Below are 22,066 nucleotides of genomic sequence, written 5' to 3'. Positions count from 1 at the left end.
TTTGCATTTATTTTGCATTTTTGCCGTTTATTTTACACCAATCATTAAATAAATCAATATCAAGTTGAAATAGTATACAGTCAAGGTAGGATTTAATTATCTTAAGAATCTTATCAGCAAAAGTCCAGAAGCGTGTGTGAGAAAGAACTTTAGTGATATCGTTAGTAAAAAGGTTAAAGAGAAGCGGAGCCAAATGGGCTCCTTGGGGAACGCCAGCCTAGCCGTTACGACAATGTTAAAGGATTCAAAGTTATTTATTTTAACCCTTTGTTTTCTATCACTCAAGTAGAAGTGAAAGAATGATAACAAAGGGTTTCTAATTCCTATAGCATAAAGATTGGCCCTGAGAATCGAGTGATAAACTTTGTCAAAGGCTTTGTAGAAATCAGTGTAGAGGACATCAACCTGAGTGTTGTCTTCTAAAGCTTTAACAATGGTATTTAATTATGGTAGGACCTTAAATTAGTTGTTATGGTTGGACATACTTTGTTATGGATTTGGTTGATCTAAATCCATACTGTTCCCCAATCAGAACATTTTTGAAAATTAAGTGATTTTCTTTGTGATTATCGACTCAAATATTTTTGGAATATTAGATATAATTGATATTTGTCTGTAATTTCCAATATTTGACTTGTTCCGGACTAATAAATGGGTCGAATATTTGAAATTTTCCATGAATCAGCAAATGTTCCAGATTAAAGTGATAAGTTGTACAGTATACAAATTGGGTTAGCTAAAAATATTTACATTCTTTTAGCAAGATTTCTGGAATGCAATCAGGGTCGGTATTTTTTTGCTAGAAAGATTATTTAAGGATTGATAAACCTCTACAAGTAAGATTTGGCAAACATTCAAGTCAATATTATAGTCATAGTTGAGTGGAGGGATGGTGCACGAGGCATCAGCATATATACAGAAGAGAAATTGAAATAATAAAATGGATACAGCAGATTTTCAAAAACGGAAACAGAACAAACGAACAATTTCAGAGTTGCAAACGGTTGAGTTGAGACTTATGTAAAAATGTGCACTTTTCCTTTCAGATATTTGAAACTGGCAATGTTTACTTTCGCGTCGATTCTCGTAGTTGCCAACGTTTACACTGGATACACTGTTTATGCTGCTGGAATGATTCCTTTGTAAGTATATATGAATAAAACTTTTATGAATAGATTTTAATCCTATATTTATTTTTAATTTGAACGCCCATGTGCTTTAACGTGATTCATATTTTACAAAATTTACTGCATAATACAGTGCCAAAAGAAGGTTTTAATTTTTAAAACAACTACAAAAAGTAACAATATATAAATCAAGTATGTTTGTACATGTATACAGTCATTAATATGTGTGTGAAAAATAATATATTAGTTAAAACTCTTCTTTATTATTAACTCTATTTGATCGTTTGATAAGTCTGGCTTCAGTACGTAAGTTATTATAATTTATAAATTCGTTGAAAATATTCATTTAAAAATTGATATACTGAAAAATTAGCTTAGATATTAATATTATTGTGGTAGGTATGTTACTATAGCTTTCTTGTAACGATATTCCATGCAGTTGAACACATCTACAATTTCTGCGAAATTATTACCAACTGCATGTAATCAAGGTACCTAAGTATAGATAAGATAAGTGAGTATCTAAATGACTCAGTCCTGATATTGCTAGTAATTTTGATCGAGTAGTTCTAGTTGGTATGTTATAGGTGATTAGACTGATTAGGCTTAATAAATTAAGTCTGTCTTTAATACCATTAACAATTTTAAAAACATTTTTTTTTATTAATTAATATTTTTTTGTGTTTTCCACTGCAGCTGATATTGTTAGAAATTTTGATCGAGTAGTTAAAGTTGGTATTTTGAAGGTAAAAAAATAATAATTTTTCTGATTAATTAACATTTTTTATTTTCCATTGTAGCGTTGATAATGAGTGGACAAACTTTGATTTGGTATATTCCCCGACCTGGACAAGAATTGGTCCTTACATTATTGGGATTGCCGGGGGTTGCTTCCTTCAATATTTCAATGGTAAACTGCCTATCAATAAGGTAAGTTCTTATTTTAAGTATAGTCTAAACACATTTGTTGATGTTGCATCATTGGTGGTGCAACTCTTGGAGACTTGGTCGCCTCTATGAAACCCCTCCACTCTTACTGATCTCCCTTGAGTTTCGAATATAGTTCGTTGTTGTGCCGTGTCTGCCAGACATCATTTTGGCACAGCATCAGCATCAGCTTGGGAGACAAAGGAGTGCAGGGACACCTAGGTTTAGGCATGAGCAACTGTTGGGAAATAGCAGGAACGTAAAAGATTATCACTAGAATAGCACCAATAGTAATGTTAATTATACACTACTAACTACTTTTGAAGACAATATTAGTGACTCTCAAACGAAAATGACATCTATGGATTGACAAAGCCCCGGCAACGTATTTCCTTTTCCGTGTTCACAATAATAGGCAAGTACTGCCTAGAAACACGCGTGAGTTTTTACGCTAATTCTCTTTAAATCGTGTTTAATTCGAGGCACGCATTTTTTTTTCATTTTCTAGATTCTTATATTCCATGAATTAAATTGACTGAATTTAAAGTTTATGTTCTTTATACAAATAGAACGGCGTCATTGCGCCTCTCAATTTTTACCTCATATAGGTGTTTAAAATGCTACCTGGCTATTATAGACTTGGAGGCCTTGTGTTTTCTCGGTAGGGAAATTTTTTTTACCTAAAAACCCTACTAAAATGGCATGTTTTGGAGCATCATATTCTCCAGCTTCAGCATCACCAGCAGCCGACAGCAGCTATATACTACATACATGTCTGTTTGTGTTATGTTGGGATTGGGGGGGAAATTCAGCTGCGCAATATTATAGGGAATTCCTCCGTATTAGCCTATCGGCCGTCTGTCAACTTGAAACAGAGGCGGCCTTCAGAAACATCGCAATATGATGTCCTGCATTTTGAGGTGTGTGAGTGTCTGTTTTTATGTTATTATGTACTTATGGGAAGATAGAGAATAAACATACATAAAAATTATAAATACATATACAAAATATATATTCGGGAGGGAAGTCGGGATATCAGGAAATACCTGCTGCTCGTTACTTATTCGACCGCGTCTGAATCTGAGTCAGACCAGATATGGTCGTGGTTCATCAGGAGTCTGTGTGTGTACCTTAAGGTAAATTCGCTCGGGGAATTGTATTGTCCGATGTCTCGTATGAGTTTATTTTTACTATGTCTGATTGATTTGTAAAACGTTCAGTCAGTCTGTGTGTAAATTCGTACAAAGTCGGTATTTGTTCTCGGTCGTGTAGTCTCTTCAAGTTTGTTCTGAGTGTCGTGTTGTAAGTGATTTTAATGCAGAGATTTTGAAGCGTCTGTAGTTTCGTGTAGTCCGTGTGTGACATACTGCTCCATACGAGAATCGCATAAGACAGTACCGGACGAATAAGTCAGTAGTAGATGAGGTGTTTGATTTTTGGAAGTAGCGGGCTTTGTCGCGTGCCCGCGTGCAACTTGGCATGGTGAGATTTCCAGTTGAGGCGCGTGAGTCCATGGTCTTGCCCAGACTTCATCTTTCCATTCGATTACGTGTCCTCCCATTTCGATGTTGAAGTCAGGTGTTTTCTGCTATTTCCTCGTGTACATGATGGCTTCGGTTTTCGCATCATTTAACTTCAGGCGCCATTTTTAGTTGTATTCAACGAGCACGTCAAGCGGCCTCTGTAGGTATATCATTGGTATTTGCTTTGAGCGAGGAAACATAGAATTTGAGTCATCTGCAAAAATAGACAGGTTACATCTCTCGTCTCGGGGGAGGTCATATGTGAACAGGATGAAGAGGAAGGGTCCCAGCAGACTTCCTTGTGGCACGCCTTTTGGAATCTCACGCGTTGATTATAGCACGTTCCTGATGAAAACTCTGAAGGATCTATTCTTTAGGTAATCTTGTGCTAGTCTCGTTAGGTATATGGGTGTGTCGGTGGGGTTCAACTTGTGCACGAGCCCGTCTATCGAAACGGTGTCGAATGCCTTCTCTAGATTTAGGAGGGCAGCGGCGGTGAAGCGAGTTCGTTGAACTTTCTTGAGATGAATTCCGCTACTCTGGTGAGTTGGTGAGTTGTAGAGTGCCTCTTTTTGAAGCCGAACTGCTCGTCTGGCAAAGTCTTGTTGTCGTCATAGTGTGGGACAAGCCTGTTGAGTATAATCTGTTCAAATACCTTGCTCAACGTAGATAGTAGACTGATCAGGACTGATGAAGGGCAGCACGGTCGCCGATTTCCACATCTGGGGGAAGTGCCCGGTTATGAGACAGGCATTGAACAGTTTTGTAGTGTAATGTTGTTTATTTAATCATTTCCCGGCGCTTTATTCGTTTTCAATCTCTTGATTGTGACTGCAATCTCGCTTAGCAGAGCAAAGTGTATGTCGACAGCGTTCGTATGCTCTGATTCGCTCAGATCTCGTAGAGATTTAGGTACGATTTGGTCTGTTACCGGATTGCAAAGGCCGTCTGTGTCTCAGGCCATTTGTGTCTCAGCGCGTTTGCCATTTTTCATAAGGAATTGTCATTTGGCGTGAGCGATGCGACTTTTTTATTCCAAAGTTCGCACTTAAGATCTGCAATTTTGTTCTTGATTTCCCTCTACAGGCAGTTGTAGGCTGTCTTGAAATAACCGTCGCGTGTGCGGTGGTATATGCGTCGCAGGCGATTTTTGTCTTTGATGAACGATAAAACATATTCGAGAAGCTTGATTGTATATGAGTGTACTTTGAAAGGTATGTGTGTGTCTCAAAAGTATTTCCGTGAGAGTGCTTGTTTCTTGTGGCGAGCGCAGAGTTCTCGAAGTGAGATTTATTCTTTCGTTGACTTCTTTCTTCAATCCTTCCCAGTTGGCATTCTTATAATTGCGCTATTTTCTGGGGTTCCTTGAAGTCGAGCCTCCTATAGTGAAGCTTACGGGCAGGTGGTCTGATGAAAGCTCTTCTAGCGTTGGCAGCGGTGAGATTGTCTTGACATTTTTCTCGAGTACAATATCCAATGTACTCGGGTATCTCGCGCGATGCGAGTAGAACGTCGGTCTATCGGGCGCCATTATCGAATAGGTATTTGTCTGCATGTGTGTAAAGAGCGTATATCCGTTCGCATTACCTCTGTGGTTATTCCAATAGTTGTGTTTGGCGTTCAAATCGAATCCAATCACAAAAATTGGTCCCAGATTGAGCAATTTATTTAAATCTTGCAATAATTCCTGGCACGGGTAGCAATGGTTGCTTCTGTGCTTCTGCAGCGGCGGTTCTATGATATTTCATCAAAATTAAAATTCAGCATAACTCTAAAAAGTGATATAGAGTCAATTCAAGTGATGAAACAAAAACTGGGTTTAAAAGTTGCCTATGTAAGCTATTTAACCTAGTGTCACATAAATATTATGTGACTAGTGCAGTTCTTGCCTATTTGGATATTTTGTCTATGGTGTTTTTTTGGAGACTGGCAATTTTTCGGGGAAGACAAAATTGGTTTCTGTTTATAGTCACTTCCTCCCGAACAGCCATGGGCTGGCTGTGCGGAAATTAGTCACTTACCATGGAGGTGTTTTAATCTGAGTAAATCATGTGAATCCAAGTTGTTTTTATCTTTAAAAAGGGCGCGGGGTGTTTTTTCCTAACACGAATATTTCGTGTACGGTTTTATTTTTAGTGGATGTTATGTGAATCCAACTTTTTCGGTGTAGGCAGTTGGCCATTTTTGTGGAAATTGTTTTTTAGACTTGAAATTGTAAAATGATTGGTCCTGGATGTGGCTAGAATATTATGCCTGTTTAATCCCGCGTCGTGAAGTCACGGATTGCTGTTGGTTATTCCATAGTACGTAAGTCTTGGAGACTGGTTGGACCACGTGCTTCTAGGATGGAGATTCTTGAGACGCTCTTTGGAGGTGTAGCGCCCTCCTCCCCAAAGTGAAGGATGACCTAGGTTCCCTGGATTCCACGCCGACCCCGGTTGAACCGTGGTTCCGTCACTGGTCCGTTCCCCTCTACCAGAACCAGCCTGAGGCTAGAGACGCTCCTTGAAGGTGTAGCGCACTTCCTCCCCAAAGTGAAGGATGACCTAGGTTCCCTGGATTCCACGCCGTCCCCGTTTGATCCGTGGTCCCGTCACGGGTCCATTCCCCTCTACCAGAATCAAGTTTTCGTTCGCCATCCGTTGTTTTCCTACGATATTCGGCTACGTTTAGTTAGCATAGTGTGTTCAGGAGTCCATCTGGTATGTTTATATTTTGTATTCTTAATGTTACATTGGTATAACTTTGCACTCCCATGTTTTGTTCTTTTGATGGTTACATTATAGTTTTATAATAATAATAATAATAAGTGTTTTATTATCTTTTTTGTGTAACAAATAGATATAATGATATCAAATAAATTATTAATAAATAAATAAAAAATTAATAAATTATTTATAAAGTTCATCTTTTTTTTATTTACTGATTTCCTACCTACTTGACAGAAAACTAATCCTATAATCCTTAGCTGTGGTCTCTGCTCTGCCGTATAAATTCCACTACTTTGATCCTGATTATCTCACCATTACACTAGTTTTTGCTTTATCACTCTTTGTAGGTGTGATGAATTGTCATTTTGATGAGGCCAGCGTGGGTCTTCGCGGGTCAGTATTTGATGCGGGGGGTTGCTTTGAGAAAGGCAGTTGGGGCACGTGTGCTTGCGCAGGGAGCCAGCAGGATTCCTCCGGCCAGCTGGAAAGGGGGGCCTGGCTGTGTAAACACAAGCCAGACAGTAACCATTTTTGCGGGTATATTTCAAACCTCAAAAACAAAGTCGGCCTCTATCTCTCGATGCTCAATCAATTGATTAACAATTGCTCCATTCAATTGTTCGAATACCTATCAATATCTCGAGGAGCGCGTCCTCTAATCGTACAAGGGTTTATAATTGCAAACACCATGCGCAATTATTGACTGCGTTGCAAACCCGTGCAAGATTGGAGAATGCGCGCCTTTAATTAAACACGAGTTTATGTGTCTAATATTTTATTTTTTCTAGTCTTATAAAAAGACTTTATTTATTTATTATTATTTATTTATTTAACGCCCAGAGGACTTTTACATGGTTGGTAGTATAATTTTAATTTGACAAATACTTTGAAACATAAAAAATAAGAATAAAATTACATTTGATAAAATCTATGCAACAAGTCATACAAACACAAGAAACAAAAACAGAAAATTACAGCTATTTGTAGGTTTTCATGATGTGTTTAGGAGTATTGTTGAAATAAATGTTTTAAATGATCCACAAAACTTGCCAAGTTGGTATTGAATATGTCAACATCACCCAAGTAATGATTTCCCATGGTGTGAAGTCGTTGCATCGGAGAGTGGGCAATGTAGTTACGTTTATGTGTGCTGCTGTAGAATATTGTATTTTGTCGTGTTGTTACTGTGGGTGTATGTATGTTTATAAGTTGCAGAAGTTCACAACAGTCGAATTTAGAGTTAAGTATTTTGAATAAGAACGTTAAATCGTTTATTTTACGTCTATCTTCTAATGTATGTACTTTTAGAGTATTTAATAAGAAATTGTATTTTAAGTCTTCGACAGGGATATTTAATTTAAAATTTATAAAACGTAGAAATTTTTTTTGTACTCGCTCAATGTTGTTAATGTGAATTTTGTAAGATGGAGACCAAAGTACTGAGTTATATTCAATTAGACTTCTTACTAGAGATACGTATAATAGTTTAATGGCTTGTAAAGAATTAAAGTTTTTAGTTGTTCTTAACACGAAGCCTAGTGTTTTCATACCTTTGTTCACGATTTTATGGATATGATTGGTGAAACTTAGTTTTTCGTCCAAAATAATTCCAAGATCTCTCATTTCCGTGACTCTTTCTAAAGCAATGTTATTGATGGAATATTCGAATAAAACAGGATTTTTGTTTCTGAAGAAAGTCAAGGTTTTGCACTTTACTACAGTTAAAAATAAATTATTTTGAACGCATTAATCTCTAAACTTACTAATATTTGACTGTAGTATATGGCAATGATTTATATCAGTTATTTTCTTGTATAGTTTGATGTCATCTGCAAAGAGCAATACCTCGACATCGTTGAAGCAATTGGTTATATCATTGATGAAAATGAGGAACAAAATGAGAGAAACAAAAAGAGTTTAGAATGAGAATTATTAATTACAATTATTGTAACAAATCTGCCTCCTATTGAAATACGCGCCCGGCAAGGCTGACGGCCCTGGGTTCAATTCCTTGATGCGATCGAATCTTTTTCAATTTTTCCGTTTCTTATTTTCGTTTGAGAGTAACTAATATTATCTTCAATAATTAAAAATTACAATTTGAGATTTTACTCGTACACGTTATTCCAAAAAATATACAAATAATTTTCTGTTGAAAACTAATATACGTGGCTCCATTACAGATAGGAGTGACTCTATGCTGGGTGGTTGGAGTGGGCCTGGGGACGAGCATTATGTTTGGCTTTGCAGACAAGGACATGAGCCTACTGTCCAGTGCACTGTACATGGGCCTCGGTAGAACCGTCTGGGCCATCAGCACTGTGTGGCTCATGCTGGCCTGCCTCTCTGGGAACGGTGGTGAGTTTCGCAAATCATTTGGAAGGGTGTTAAAATAAGGTTAAATTCAGGAAATTCCATGAATAGAAGACTAAAAAATGTTGGCTTCGATAAAAAATTTCCAAAAGAAGATGTACGATTATGGCAGTGAGGCATGGAACTAGGATGAAAGTAGACTGTTGCTGTAGAAATGAGATTCTTGGGTGGTAAAACCTTATTAAAAATGCGGAGTTTTAAAAAAAAAATCAAGGCTGATGTAAGCGTAATGAGTGAGATTGAGAAATGGACGCTTAGGTGGTTTGGTCATGTGAAACGAATGACCGTAGAAAGGAGTGTAAGGAGAATATTTGTGTGAATTAAATATATGAGTTGGGCAACGTCAAGAATCAGAATAACAGAGTAACATTATTTATTAGACAATGTATTCATGTGGATGAAGCAAGTAGTATCTGCAAGACACAGTTGTGCAGTCTATCTCCCCCTGCCTACCTGTACAGAAAAAGGCTGAGTAGTCTGTTGATTATCCTTTCTAATAAGTATTTGTGTTTTCAGGTTTCATAAACAGTTTCCTGTCTCACAGCTTCTGGATTCCTCTTGGGAAAGCCTCCTACTGTGTGTACCTCATCAACCCCATGGTCATAAAGGTCATCGTCAGCTATACCGACAGAGCTTGGGAGTTTGGATTTCCTACTACGGTGAGCTTCAATGTGTTTATAATCAAAATAATAATTTGACATCTTGTTCTATTTGGGTTCCTGTCCCGGGCTACTTTAGCAGCCGCAGTCCATTGCTTTCCAACTTTGCCTTGTGAGGCCTACTGGATGTCTTTCATCTGAAACTGCTGACAGAGTTTTATGTAGAATTCGGTCATCTAGCATTTAGATCCGAACCTCCTTTTCTTTAACTTTTTCATGAAGATTAAATCAAAAATCTCTTTTTGGCAGCATCGACCCAGGAACGTTCTCCCTTGTTCATCATCAATAATCAAATCACTGCACAACCGTTAAACGTTATTTTTTAGACCTATGCGCATCGCTACTTTTACATGCACGCCTTGTACGTCATTTTTCCACCAATGACCGTGCTGATTTGTCAATTGTGGTTAAAATCATGTTTGTAATAATAATTTCCATTCTAATTCAATATATTTACTATGATTTGTGTTATTTTTAGTCAGTTTGAATGAATTAATATTTTGAAAAATATAGTTTGTTCTTATTGGAAAAAACGAGCTTCAGCACACTAAGATCTGAACAGACTGGATACTTTTTTTTGAGCGGAGACAGTTGACATGTAGTTCTCATTTTACCTCATACCTTTAACAGTAATCCGGTCCCTTTAATAAAGTTCACCAGGGTTGTCATTGGATATATAGCTAAGTCTTCTGGTACTATATTGGCACCAGAGGTGAATATGTTGGTGTTTTCCACTCCCAACAACTGAATGTGCCTCCTGAGAAGGCAGTGTCCCGTCAGTAGTCCTACCAGTTCCATCAGTGAGTAGTTGTCTGGTTCGCCTTGGGTCTGGTACGTTTATGAGTACTTTGGATTGCCTCATTCCGGGTGCCCTTTCCCATTCCTCCCAGTGACGGGATTCGACCCACCTTTCAATATGTATTTTAGTGTGGCAAGCTGCTACTCCTACGGCCAGCTTGGATCACGCAAGTGGTGATTTCCTTGCTGGTTCGTCAGTCCGCTCGTTGCCCTCAATACCTTTATGTCCTGGTACCCAGATAACGGTTATTTTATTGATGGTAGCGAGTTCTGTAAACAGTCCTGGATTCCATCACCTGTCTGGAGTCGCATCGGTTACTTTACAGTGCCATTAGGGCTAACTGGCTATAAGAGCATATACCTATATTCTTATTCCTGTACCCGATACGTATGTTCTCCTGTGCACAAGCTAAGATGGCCTCCCGTATCCATCCCACTCTAACTGGCTAGATGCTCCTTTCTCCATTGATGAGATGAAACGAGTGATAAGAGCCCTTTCTGACTCTGCTCCGGGTCCCTATGGAATATTTTATAGTTTCATTAAATCATTTTCTGATATGGCGGTTGAATATTTCTTATCTCTTATTAATAATATGTTTGAAACAGGACTAATTCTGGATGATTGAAAAACTCAAAAAATCATTCCCATTTTAAAACCTGGAAAAAATTCATCTGAAATTTCGTCTTATCGGCCTATTGCTCTTTCATCATGTTTGATGAAAGTAGCGGAGCGTTTGATAAAAAACAGACTAGAGTGGTTTGTTGAAAGTCAAGATATTATCTCACCAAATCAGTATGGTTTTCGGAAAAAGAAATCTACAATGGATAATTTAAGTTTGTTCACAACTGATTTCCGAGTTTCTCAATCCCTAAATTCTTATACATTGGCCACATTTCTTTACCTTTCATCAGCTTACGATGATGTTTTACTGAATTTTTTGAAAGAAAAGCTAATTAAAAAACAAATCCCCCCGAAATTAGTCCAATTTATTATTAATTTGCTCACAGATAGGTCCATTATTATTGAGTCTTCCTCTAAATGCTTAAGGCGCAAACTATGGAGAGGTTTACCCCAGGGTTCTGTTATCAGTCCTCTGTTGTTTAATATTTATATAAGCGACCTAGACTCAGTAATTCCTTTTTTCTATCAAGCGACTTTACTTTGCGGATGATATCCTTATATATTTGTTACATAAAAATATTATTCTTGCAGCTAAGGAAATGAATTTGGCTTTACAATATATTAAAAGCTGGTTGTCAATAAATGGGATGAACTTGGCGGCATCTAAAACAAGGGTCGTGGCTTTCACGCGCAAAATAAAAATTCCCCACTTCTCAATCTCTTTTGATAACGTGCCTCTACAAACCGCTACTCAAATCAAATTCTTTGGTCTTCTTTTGAACCATAAATTATCCTGGCTTGTGGAAGCGTGAATGTGTGGACATTCAGATAATTTCTACAAAGTGTGAAAAGGGACTTAATATGATGCGAGCAGTTTCCAGAGTATGGTGGGGATCTCATCCTACCACTCTTAAATTAATGTATAATTCCCAAGTTCGGAGCCACTTGGATTATGGCACATTCCTTTTTGACCCCCTCCCTAAATATTCAGATAAGATAATGGAAAGAATTCAATCAAAAGCCCTCAGAATGATTATTGGAGCTATGAAGTCTTCTCCAATTAATGCGCTTCAGGTGGAATGTGGGGAACCTCCATTATTTTTCAGAAGGCAATTCCTTGCCAATAAATATATTTTCAAGGCTTTATCGTTATCACATCATCCTATTAAACAAAGCCTCAATCGGTTAAGTGTTAATTTGAAGTCTAACAAAAGATTGAATGAAAAAAAAATGTTTTCCTCTCCTAATTAAAAGTTTTCATCTCTATAATTCTCTGTCATCTTCCCTCCAATATCTTCAAGAAGTTCCCAATCTCCCTATATACAATATTCCATTTAAGGCAATCACTTTTATGCCGAACACAATAACATCAGACTTTCGGAAGAATATTTTATCTTCCCCAAATAAATTTCAAAATGTGGATGACTGTTTTAAAAGCATTGTGGCTTCAAAATTCCCTGGATTTTCCATCCTTTACACAGATGGTTCCAAATTTGAAAATAAAAGTTGTGGAGCATCGATATATAGTCCAAAATTCAACATCAATCTCACTTATAAATTACCGAAAGAAGTTTCCATATTTACAGCTGAATGCTTTGCAATTGAACAAGCGCTAAATCAAATCCAGGTCCTCAACATTCATCGACCCTTACTATGTACTGATTCGCTAAGTGCTCTAACTAAAATTATGTCAAATATTCTATGTTATCCGGAAGACAATACCATATGTAAAATAAAAAATCTTCTCAATTCTCTAAGTGAATCTGGGTTTGAGACGATATTGGCCTGGGTCCCTGCCCATTTGGGTATCGAGGGTAATGAGATGGCCGATTCTCTCGCCAAATCTGGTTCAGATTCCGGAACTATCCCACTAAATTTTAGAATACCTATCTCCGATGTCTTCCCGATTCTTAAATCCAACATGACTCGTGCCTGGGAAGAAAATTGGGCAGTCTCCAAAATAAGAACTGGATCTTTCTATGCTGGTGTTATGGATTCTATTGATGAAAACACTTAACACGGTTTTATAATTTTATTTGTAAGTCTTACAATTGTTTATGGTTACATATTATATAGTAGAGTTTTTACAGAGTTAAATGTCTCTAAGTGAAATGTTTCCAAACTGAAATCTAGAATGAATCTGCCTTGAAACAGAGCGTAATGCATCTTATAGTAATCTTGTATTTAACTAGTGTGGTAAATAAAGTCAATTAATAGTAAACATGGAAATTTACAATAGACAAGAGATATGGCGACAATCAAAATGTTGATTTTGATATGCATTGGTGCGACGGACAAATAATAGATAGTGAATGAAGCATAATAGGTTCAAAGGTTGTACAAGTATTAGAAAGGTACATAACACCTTCCTCGTTAAGATGAGATAATGTGGCGTCCATCATTATCTCACATCAGTTCGAAGTCTTGTACTTCGTCTGAGCGTTAGGGATTCATCAGTGGACCCGGTAACGTTTTCTTCCATTTCTACGTTTGCTTCTCTTTTGTCTTTTGTTTTACAAATGTTCAAGTAATTTATTAATCTTACACGAGAATCACCTTTAAAATGATCTCTTCTAGATGTGTAACACTTAAATAGTTTATATAAAATGTAAATGATTATTAAACTTAAAAATACATAGGAAAAAAGTTATTTTTCATAATTCTAATTACAATATGGTCTTCGGGTATATTTTCCAAGTCATCGTACATTTTATTTAACTTATGGCTTGCTAAAATTAAATCATCTTTATCTAGAGTAAATATTTTTGGTATTATTAATGGAATATTTATTTTGACATTTTGTGTTTGATTTATATTGCAACAATTATCATCAGTTATATTGAACAGGGGAATTATTGATTTTGAAGCTGTTTGATTTGATATATTATAATATTGGTCTTCTACATTAACAATCACTGTTGAACTAGTGTAAAGTTTGCATTTTGGCTTTATAATTAATATTCCTGTATTCTGTAATTTAACATCGGTTGGTTCAGAATTCTTACATTTAATTGTAACCAATGTTGGTTTAGGGAGCACAAAAATCCATTTCGTTCCTTTATTTGTAGTATGCCAAATTTCGTTAATCGTATTCATTATTCTGGTTTCACAATTCGGAGGCATATGAGAAGGTTCGATTAGTAATTCTGTTTCACAAATAGATCTTTCATGTAGATTATAATAAATGTTTGTGGTTTTACAAATCGCTTTATCTAAAATGGTTTGTTTACACGAATCTATATTATCAAGAGTAACATAATTTGTTTTACTCTCGGCGATAGCTAAATATTTAACATTAGGCATAATAAAAACATATAAATCGTCTTGTCTTTTCATAGGCAAAGGTATTAACTTGTATAAATTATAGCTTACATAACTACACAAAGGGTTTGATATAACAAAAATTATTCTTCTATTTACATATGCAATGTCAATTTTTACCATTGACATTAAAATATTAACATTTTTTATATTTGGTGGGACAGGATAAGATACGGAATTCGGTAAATAAGGCAAGGACTTACTTATTTCTTCAATATATTGCTGAGGTGTGATAATAAATGGGTGTATTATATTATTTTTGGAAAGCATTAATGCGTTTATGATAAGCGTATATTCGTTTTGTAATTCTGTTGTGATTAAATTCAATAGGGTAAGATGTTTTTCTATTTCTTGCTTCAATTCTAAATTAAATATGACATCGCTAATGTTTGTAGTAAACGACTTTAATTTTACGAAATTTTGATTAAATATTTCTTCATTTCTTTCAAGATTAGTTATCGTATTATTAAAATTTGTTATAGTTGTTTTCACTATTTGAGTTTGCTGTTTTAACATATTATATAAGTCTTTATCACCTGTGTTTAGAGAATCAATTGCTTCATCATAATAAAGCGCGTCATTATTATCTAAGGTTCCAAATACAGTTTTAAATACTGTACCTACCATATCTATCCAACCACGTTTTACTCTTATTTTTGGTTGTCCTATAAATTGTTTTAGCGTCTTATCCTTTTGCTTTAATACTATTATTAGTTGATGTAAAATATTTAAATGCGGTTCGCAAGGAGAAAAACTTTTATGCATGATGTTATCGTCATTACATAATAGTTGTATATTGCTATATGTTTTATCAATTAATATTAACTTATTATCAAAATATATGTCTAAATCAATGTATGTTACTACATTCCAATAACTCTCTATAAAATTAATCATATTAACGTGTTCATAATATATCCCTGCGGACGAAGATATTTGCGTCCAGTTGAATCCATTACCGTAAGGCAACCATGTCATCAATCTGAAACAATAGCCTTTTTTAAACGATTGAAATGTACTTTAACATATTTTTTCTTTATTTGTATAGTACAGTTTACTTTCGAATTAATTTTAACAATTCTATAGGGGCCTTGATAATTAGGTGATAATTTTTTGGAATGATTACTCTTCGTTGTTTCGTTTCTTAAATAGACTAAATCGTTAACGTTATAAAGTTCATTACTAGAAATGTTCTTATCAAAGTTCTCTTTTGATCTTATCTTTTGGACTTGAACATGTTCGCGTGCAATTTCTTGTGATTTGTTCAGTTTCAACTTTAAATTGTCAACATAATTATCATATGTATATTTGAATTGGGGTTTTTGTGTTAATGACGTTGGAAGTTCTGGTTTTAAACCGAAAATTAATTCGTATGGCGTATACCTAGTACTGGTATGAGGCGTTGTATTATACGAAAACATTGCTAAATTTATCCACTCGTCCCAATCTGTTTGTTTTTCTGAAATGTAATGTTTTAAGTAATCTGCTAAGGTCGCGTGAGACCTTTCCAATGCACCGTTGGACTGGGGGTGATAAGCTGTTGTTTGGATTTGTTTAATTTTAAATAGTTTTGCAACTTCCTTTAAAATAATTGACGTAAAATCTTTTCCTTGATCTGTAAGAATTCGATTTGGTATTCCGAATACACAAATGAAGTTATTGACTAACTCCTTTGCAATAGTAATTGCTTCATGATTTGGAATTGGAAATGCTTGCGAAAATTTTGTTAGGTCGTCTTGTAACGTGAGAATATATTTATTTCCATTTTCGGATAAGGGTAACGGACCTACAATATCTAAAGATATCCTTTCAAAAGGTTTCTCAGAAGTTGTAGTTATTTCCATTGGATGAATAAATCTTTTACGAGAAATTTTATTTTTTTGACATGATTCACATTTTTTAATGTAGTTTCTTATGTCTTTTCTCATATTTTTCCAATTATATCTCTCTTTCATTCTATTATACGTTCGATGAAACCCCGAGTGTCCTGATTGTGGAGAATCGTGATTCTCCTCTATTAATTTAGCTATATCCTTGGGATCTGGATAACTTATTTTATTTTTACAAATAGTTACCATGATTCCGGAGTTTGCAAAGACGTAATAAATAATAGTTTTTATTTTATTCCAATTTAAATTATTATCACTGCGAGCTAGTTCAGGAATTGAAAGCGATTTCTTTCCTTGTGAAATTAATACATTTTTTAATTTAAGAAAACAACAGAAAATATCTTCGTATGTTGGTTTATCCCAAAAATGTTCCATTGTTATAAGATGGTAAACGTTAAATATGTTATTTAGTTCTGAATATAATATATCTCTTACATTCGTTTTACTTTTCTTTATATCATCGTGATTATTGATTAAATTCCTTATCTCCATAGACAAACCTTCGGACATTTCCTTATCATTGGAAATAAAGTTACATAAATTATCTTTCCGTATTAGAAGACATTCGTCTGTTTCAACAATATTTTTGCAGTCAATAATGGTTTTATCTTTATAATGAGACTTTATAAATTCTTCGTAAGAATTTGGTTCAGGGTTTATTCTAAAGTGTAATATTTGAGAATGATCAATTCTAGATAACGCATCGGCATTAGAATTAAGTTTTCCGGGTTTATATATTATATTATACTGATATTCTTCCAATTTTAAACGCCAACGAAGTAAGCGAGAGCCAGGGTCTTTTGTATTAAATAACCAAACTAAAGGTCTATGATCCGTTATTATATTGAATTTTACACCATACAAATAAGGTCTAAAATGTTTAACTGCATAAATTATAGCTAAAAGTTCACGTTCTGTCGTTGAATAATTTGATTCGGCTTTATTTAGTGTTCTGGAAGCAAAGGATATTGGCAAATCTTTAGAAATCTCACCTTGAGATAATACTGCACCGATAGCAAAATTACTTGCATCTGTGGTGACATTAAATGTTTTACTGAAATTGGGGAACTGTAATATTGGTTCATGAATTAAATGTTCTCGAAGTATATCAAAAGATTCTTGTTGTTTTTCCTTCCAAATGAATGGAATATCCTTCTTTAATAATTGGGAGAGAGGTTGAGCGATTTTGCTAAAATCTTTAATAAAACGTCTGTAATATCCAGCAAGTCCTAAAAATGACTTCATATCTTTTGGATTTTTTGGAATAGGGTAATTTTTTATGATTTGAATTTTATCTGGGTTTGGTTTAACTCCATTTTCTGATATAACGTGACCTAAATACATGACTTCATTACGCATAAATTCACATTTATCAGGCTGTAATTTTAAATTGTGTAATCTTAATTTTTGGAATACCTCTTTTAACCTAACCTCGTGAGTCTCTATTGTATCGGCATAAATAACTATATCATCTAGGTATGCGAAACATCTTATTCCTTGTATACCAGCTAAAACGTTATTTATAACCCTTTGAAATGTTGCAGGACCGTTTTTTAACCCAAACGGCATCCTTAAAAACTCGTAATGTCCTAGAGGGGTGGAAAATGCTGTTTTATGTGAATCTTCCGGTTTCATTGGGATTTGGTGAAATCCTGATGCAAGATCTAAGGTGGTGAAGTACTTTGAGTGTCCTAATTGATCTAATATCTCTGTGATGTTGGGTAAGTTGTAAGCATCGCCTACAGTGACCTCATTTAATTTACGGTAATCAATCACTACTCTATATTTTACTTGACATGTTGCATCTTTCTTCTTGGGCACTACCCACAAAGGAGATGACCATGCTGAATTTGAATCTTTAATTATTCTTTGGTCCAACATTTTTTTTATTTGATCATTTACTTCCTTTTTATGTACCTCGGGGTATCTATATGTTTTTGCGTGTATTGGAATCTGTGTTGTAGTATTTATTTCATGCCTTATCGAATCGGTTTGACTCAATGTATCTCCTTCCAAGTGAAAAATATCGTTATAGTCTCGACAAATTGAAAAAAGTGATCGTTCTTCTTCTTTATTTAAATGTTCAGTCCGTAATGATGCTTTTAAAAGTTCGTACCTATTATCAATATTTTCTGTTATTTTGTTGAATTGAAAAATGTTTTTATTTTTGCATTTAACTTTCCTTTTTATCGTTCTATCATCGCAATCAGCTTCTAACATTTTGCTATCTTTTTCACTAAATTTTTCCAATATCAATTCCATTTTCTTAACTTTTACTGCTTTGTCTGTCGTATTTAAAATAGACGTAATTGCTTTTGACTTTGAATTAACCTTTGTTATACTTCTACAAAGATAAACTCCTTCCATAATCTCTATTTCTGGAACGAGTCCCTCTCCTATTTCAGGATTCAAAACATTGAATTCAACTAAGGTCTCTGTGCGAGCCTGTACAATAATTACCGAATTATTGTTTTTGACATCCGAACTTTTTGTTTTAAAATGGATTTGCATAGAACTTTTACCTATACATAATGTATTGTTGCTGTAATTAATTTTGGCATTTACTTTTCTTAGGAAATCATTTCCGATAAGTCCATCGAGTGGAACATTTGTTGCTCGAGGCAATAAATGCATCTTATTAGAAATTGGGATACCGTTGAATAATAAGTTCAATTTGACAGATCCTAACGTTTCAGTCGATTTTTCAGCGTTAATTCCTCTAATTTTAATTATTTCTTTATCATTGTATACTGTTTCACCATCTAAAACCATAGGGTTAATTAGTGATATATCTGCGCCACTGTCTAATAATAGTTTGACATATTTATTTTTACATTCTTTAATGGGGATTTTGATATATGCTGTAATATTTTCGAGATTATTTAATATTCTACCTGTAACGTATTGACCTTCTTCGTTTCGGTAGGGAACGAAGGGTCTTGGAAGTTTTCCGAAGCTTTCTTTTCTAAGAAATTTTTATATTTCCAACAATCTTTTTTGTAGTGTCCACGTTTTTGACAAAAGAAACACGTTATTGTGATGTTTCGATGCGTGTTTACAGTATTATTATTTTTGCACTGAGAATTTTTTGAAGTGAAGTTACTAAATGATTTTACTTGGTTGACACGTTTATCTTTATTGTGGAAGCAATTTATAGATATATGTCCTGATTTTTTACAAATAGAGCAAAATTTTTGGTTTGAATTACTTTGTTCTGTAAAATTGAGCATTTTTTCTTCGTTAATTGCAAATATTGAAGCTTCTTCAAAGGTTTTTGGGTTTCTAGCCCTCAAAATAATGCTGTACTGCGGTAATGCGCCCATTAAAAATGCTTGAAGAGCCATTTGTTTAATCATAGAATTTTTTCCTATTAATTCAGTGATGTCGACAGTTTCTGCTTTAGTAGCTCTCATTAAATTTGAATAGCACCTTTCAATTCTTTGTGTAAAGTTGAGAACACTCTCATTTCTATTTTGTTTACATGTCTGCAACTCTAATAATAGTTGTGGAAAACTTTTCGAATCAGCAAAATTTTCTTCAAGAAAACTTTTGTATTCCTCCCATGTACGCAAATTTCTACATGATGTTATTAAATCAGCTTTTCCAGTAACTTTGGTTTGAATATATTTAAAAATAATATCTTTTTGAGCTTTAGATGCTAGTTTATAAGCATAATCACAATTTTTAATGAATGTGTGAAGATTATTTGTATTACCATCAAATGTACTAATGAATTGTGTTAAAAATTGAAGAGATACTTCTTGTTCAGTCATTTTTAATAAAGCGATAATTGTAAATTAATAATAAGAAAAGAGATTTTAAATGCTACGTATGAGATTCTTTAGAATTCATGAAACAATAATCAAACTTACAAAAATATGAAAAACCATTCCATCTTCAGCAAGGCAGGTCCGCGACGTGCGACGTCAAGGTGTAGAATCTTCTTGATTTTCGGCTATTTGCACAGCAAAGGGCAACAACGTACTTTATCAAAAATACTCAGCAAGGCAGGTCCGCGATGTGAAGGTGAAGGTGAAGTGTAGAATTGTTGTGTTTGTGGTAAGATCCAGGGATATTTGGGAATCTTCTTGTTTCTTTCTTCTTGGTGCTGTTCGGCTTTTTGCAAATTTTTTTTTTTTTGCAACAACGTCACTAGTCACAAATAATTAAAAGTTACTCGTAGAATCCAGAGTTCTTTTGTTACAGTCAAGAATACTACAGTATTATCGAAATAATGTTTCCATGTAGTATTAACTTAGACCATATCGCACTTCTGACACCAATTTTTTGTTATGGATTCTATTGATGAAAACACTTAACACGGTTTTATAATTTTATTTGTAAGTCTTACAAATGTTTATGGTTACATATTATATAGTAGAGTTTTTACAGAGTTAAATGTCTCTAAGTGAAATGTTTCCAAACTGAAATCTAGAATGAATCTGCCTTGAAACAGAGCGTAATGCATCTTATAGTAATCTTGTATTTAACTAGTGTGGTAAATAAAGTCAATTAATAGTAAACATGGAAATTTACAATAGACAAGAGATATGGCGACAATCAAAATGTTGATTTTGATATGCATTGGTGCGACGGACAAATAATAGATAGTGAATGAAGCATAATAGGTTCAAAGGTTGTACAAGTATTAGAAAGGTACATAACACTGGAATTCAAAACCATATCCCTGCTAAGCCATGGTTTCACGGTAAAAAACTTTCAGAACGATTCATTTCATGTATTTCGAGAATGAGAATTGGTCACTGTTCAATTGCATCTCACTTGGCTAGAATTAGAGTTTTGGATGATCCGGTCTGCCAGTGCGGTGTGGAAGAGGAAACCCTCGACCACGTTTTCTTTAACTGTAAAAACCATTCATCTTTCAAGAACATATACCGCCGGCTTATTAAAATCACACACCAGTCCCCCCTTAACATTTCACACCTTTTATCTCTTAACAATTCTCGTGTTCATACAGCTTTATGTAAGTTTATTAACCTGAATGAATTCAACATTTAATTTGTTTTAGTGATCTAAATGAGTCCAATATTTAATTTGTTTTATTATTCTCCCAATAGATTAACCGATTTTTTTTATCCACTTTAACTGTTACCGGCACAAAGCACTCTTTTCAGGGTGAAATGCCTTAAATCAAAAAAAAAAAAAAAAGATGGCCTTCATCTCAGCTTGAAATACAGTGCGATTTCCTATAGGTATACTAAGTTCCCTATTGGAACCAACCCCGGCCGCTGTTCCCTCCCCCATCTTGGACTCATCTGTGAACCAGATTAGTTCCTGTTTGCACTGGATACTTAGTTCTTCTTTTCTTTTCACCGATCTGTAGAGAGAATGCAGCCCACCACTTGCCACATCTCTATGGTCAATTCTCGACTAGAAGCAGTTACCATACTCGATTGCTATGATTTTAACATTTCTACGATCTTTATACAACCAATAACAGTTTAAAAATTATTTGTTCTAGGTTGTGAACGGGCTGGGTTATGTATCGCTTTGTTTCATTGTTGCTTTTGCTTTCTCCATTCTGTTTGAAGTTCCATTCATTCAACTGAACAAAATGCTGCTGGGAGATAAAAAACACAAGACCAAGGAGCGGAAACTTTCAGACAATTCTCTGAACAATAATGTTAATGAGAAAAAAAAATATAATTAAATTGATATCTAATATAATAAAATACTTTGCATGGTGTTGTATTTGTCATTTTCTTACTTTACATCAGTGGCAGTTTTTCGCGGGGAGATAATGAGGATTAGCAAAAGCATCTGATACCGTTTCCCATCTTACATAACTTAATTATTATTGTTTTTTTACTGTTAAAAATTTCAAACAAAACAGGTCCGTAAATGGTTTGAAAACTACCTAACTGACTGAATTCAACAAACTCTTATTAACTCCACAAAATACATAGAAGCATCAAATTTTACGTCTTACAAGGTGCCCCAGGGCACCGTACTAGGGCCACATTTATTTTTATATACACCAACACATTATGTAACTCTGTTATTGGATGTAAGGTAGTATTATTTGTATTATAAGTAAGTATAGTAAGTATTTAAAAATAATAAGAATACGTCTTTCATCTTCATTCATTATATTG

The 22,066-nt window shown here is 34.7% G+C and overlaps 1 protein-coding gene across 1 annotated transcript in view; it reads left to right on the top strand.

The window, feature by feature from the left end:
* The window catches only part of LOC149414653 (nose resistant to fluoxetine protein 6-like), a 45,102-nt gene extending 23,245 nt beyond the window's left edge, over window positions 1-21,857 (top strand). Inside the window, exons 10-14 of the mRNA XM_089643188.1 lie at window positions 1,047-1,142; window positions 1,928-2,057; window positions 8,472-8,646; window positions 9,178-9,320; window positions 21,433-21,857. Of these exons, the coding sequence (XP_089499314.1) occupies window positions 1,047-1,142; window positions 1,928-2,057; window positions 8,472-8,646; window positions 9,178-9,320; window positions 21,433-21,621 (733 nt within the window). The 3' untranslated portion in view covers window positions 21,622-21,857. The remainder of the gene's footprint in view (window positions 1-1,046; window positions 1,143-1,927; window positions 2,058-8,471; window positions 8,647-9,177; window positions 9,321-21,432) is intronic.
* The last annotated feature ends 209 nt before the right edge of the window (window positions 21,858-22,066 follow it).

Source organism: Hesperophylax consimilis, chromosome 19 (assembly GCF_061612785.1).
Source record: "Hesperophylax consimilis isolate HC1 chromosome 19, BYU_Hcon_1.0, whole genome shotgun sequence".
In the NCBI taxonomy this organism is placed as follows: Eukaryota; Metazoa; Arthropoda; class Insecta; order Trichoptera; family Limnephilidae; genus Hesperophylax; species Hesperophylax consimilis.
The sequence above is the reverse complement of the archived record's forward strand: the minus strand, read 5'-3'. Positions and strand labels throughout refer to the sequence as shown.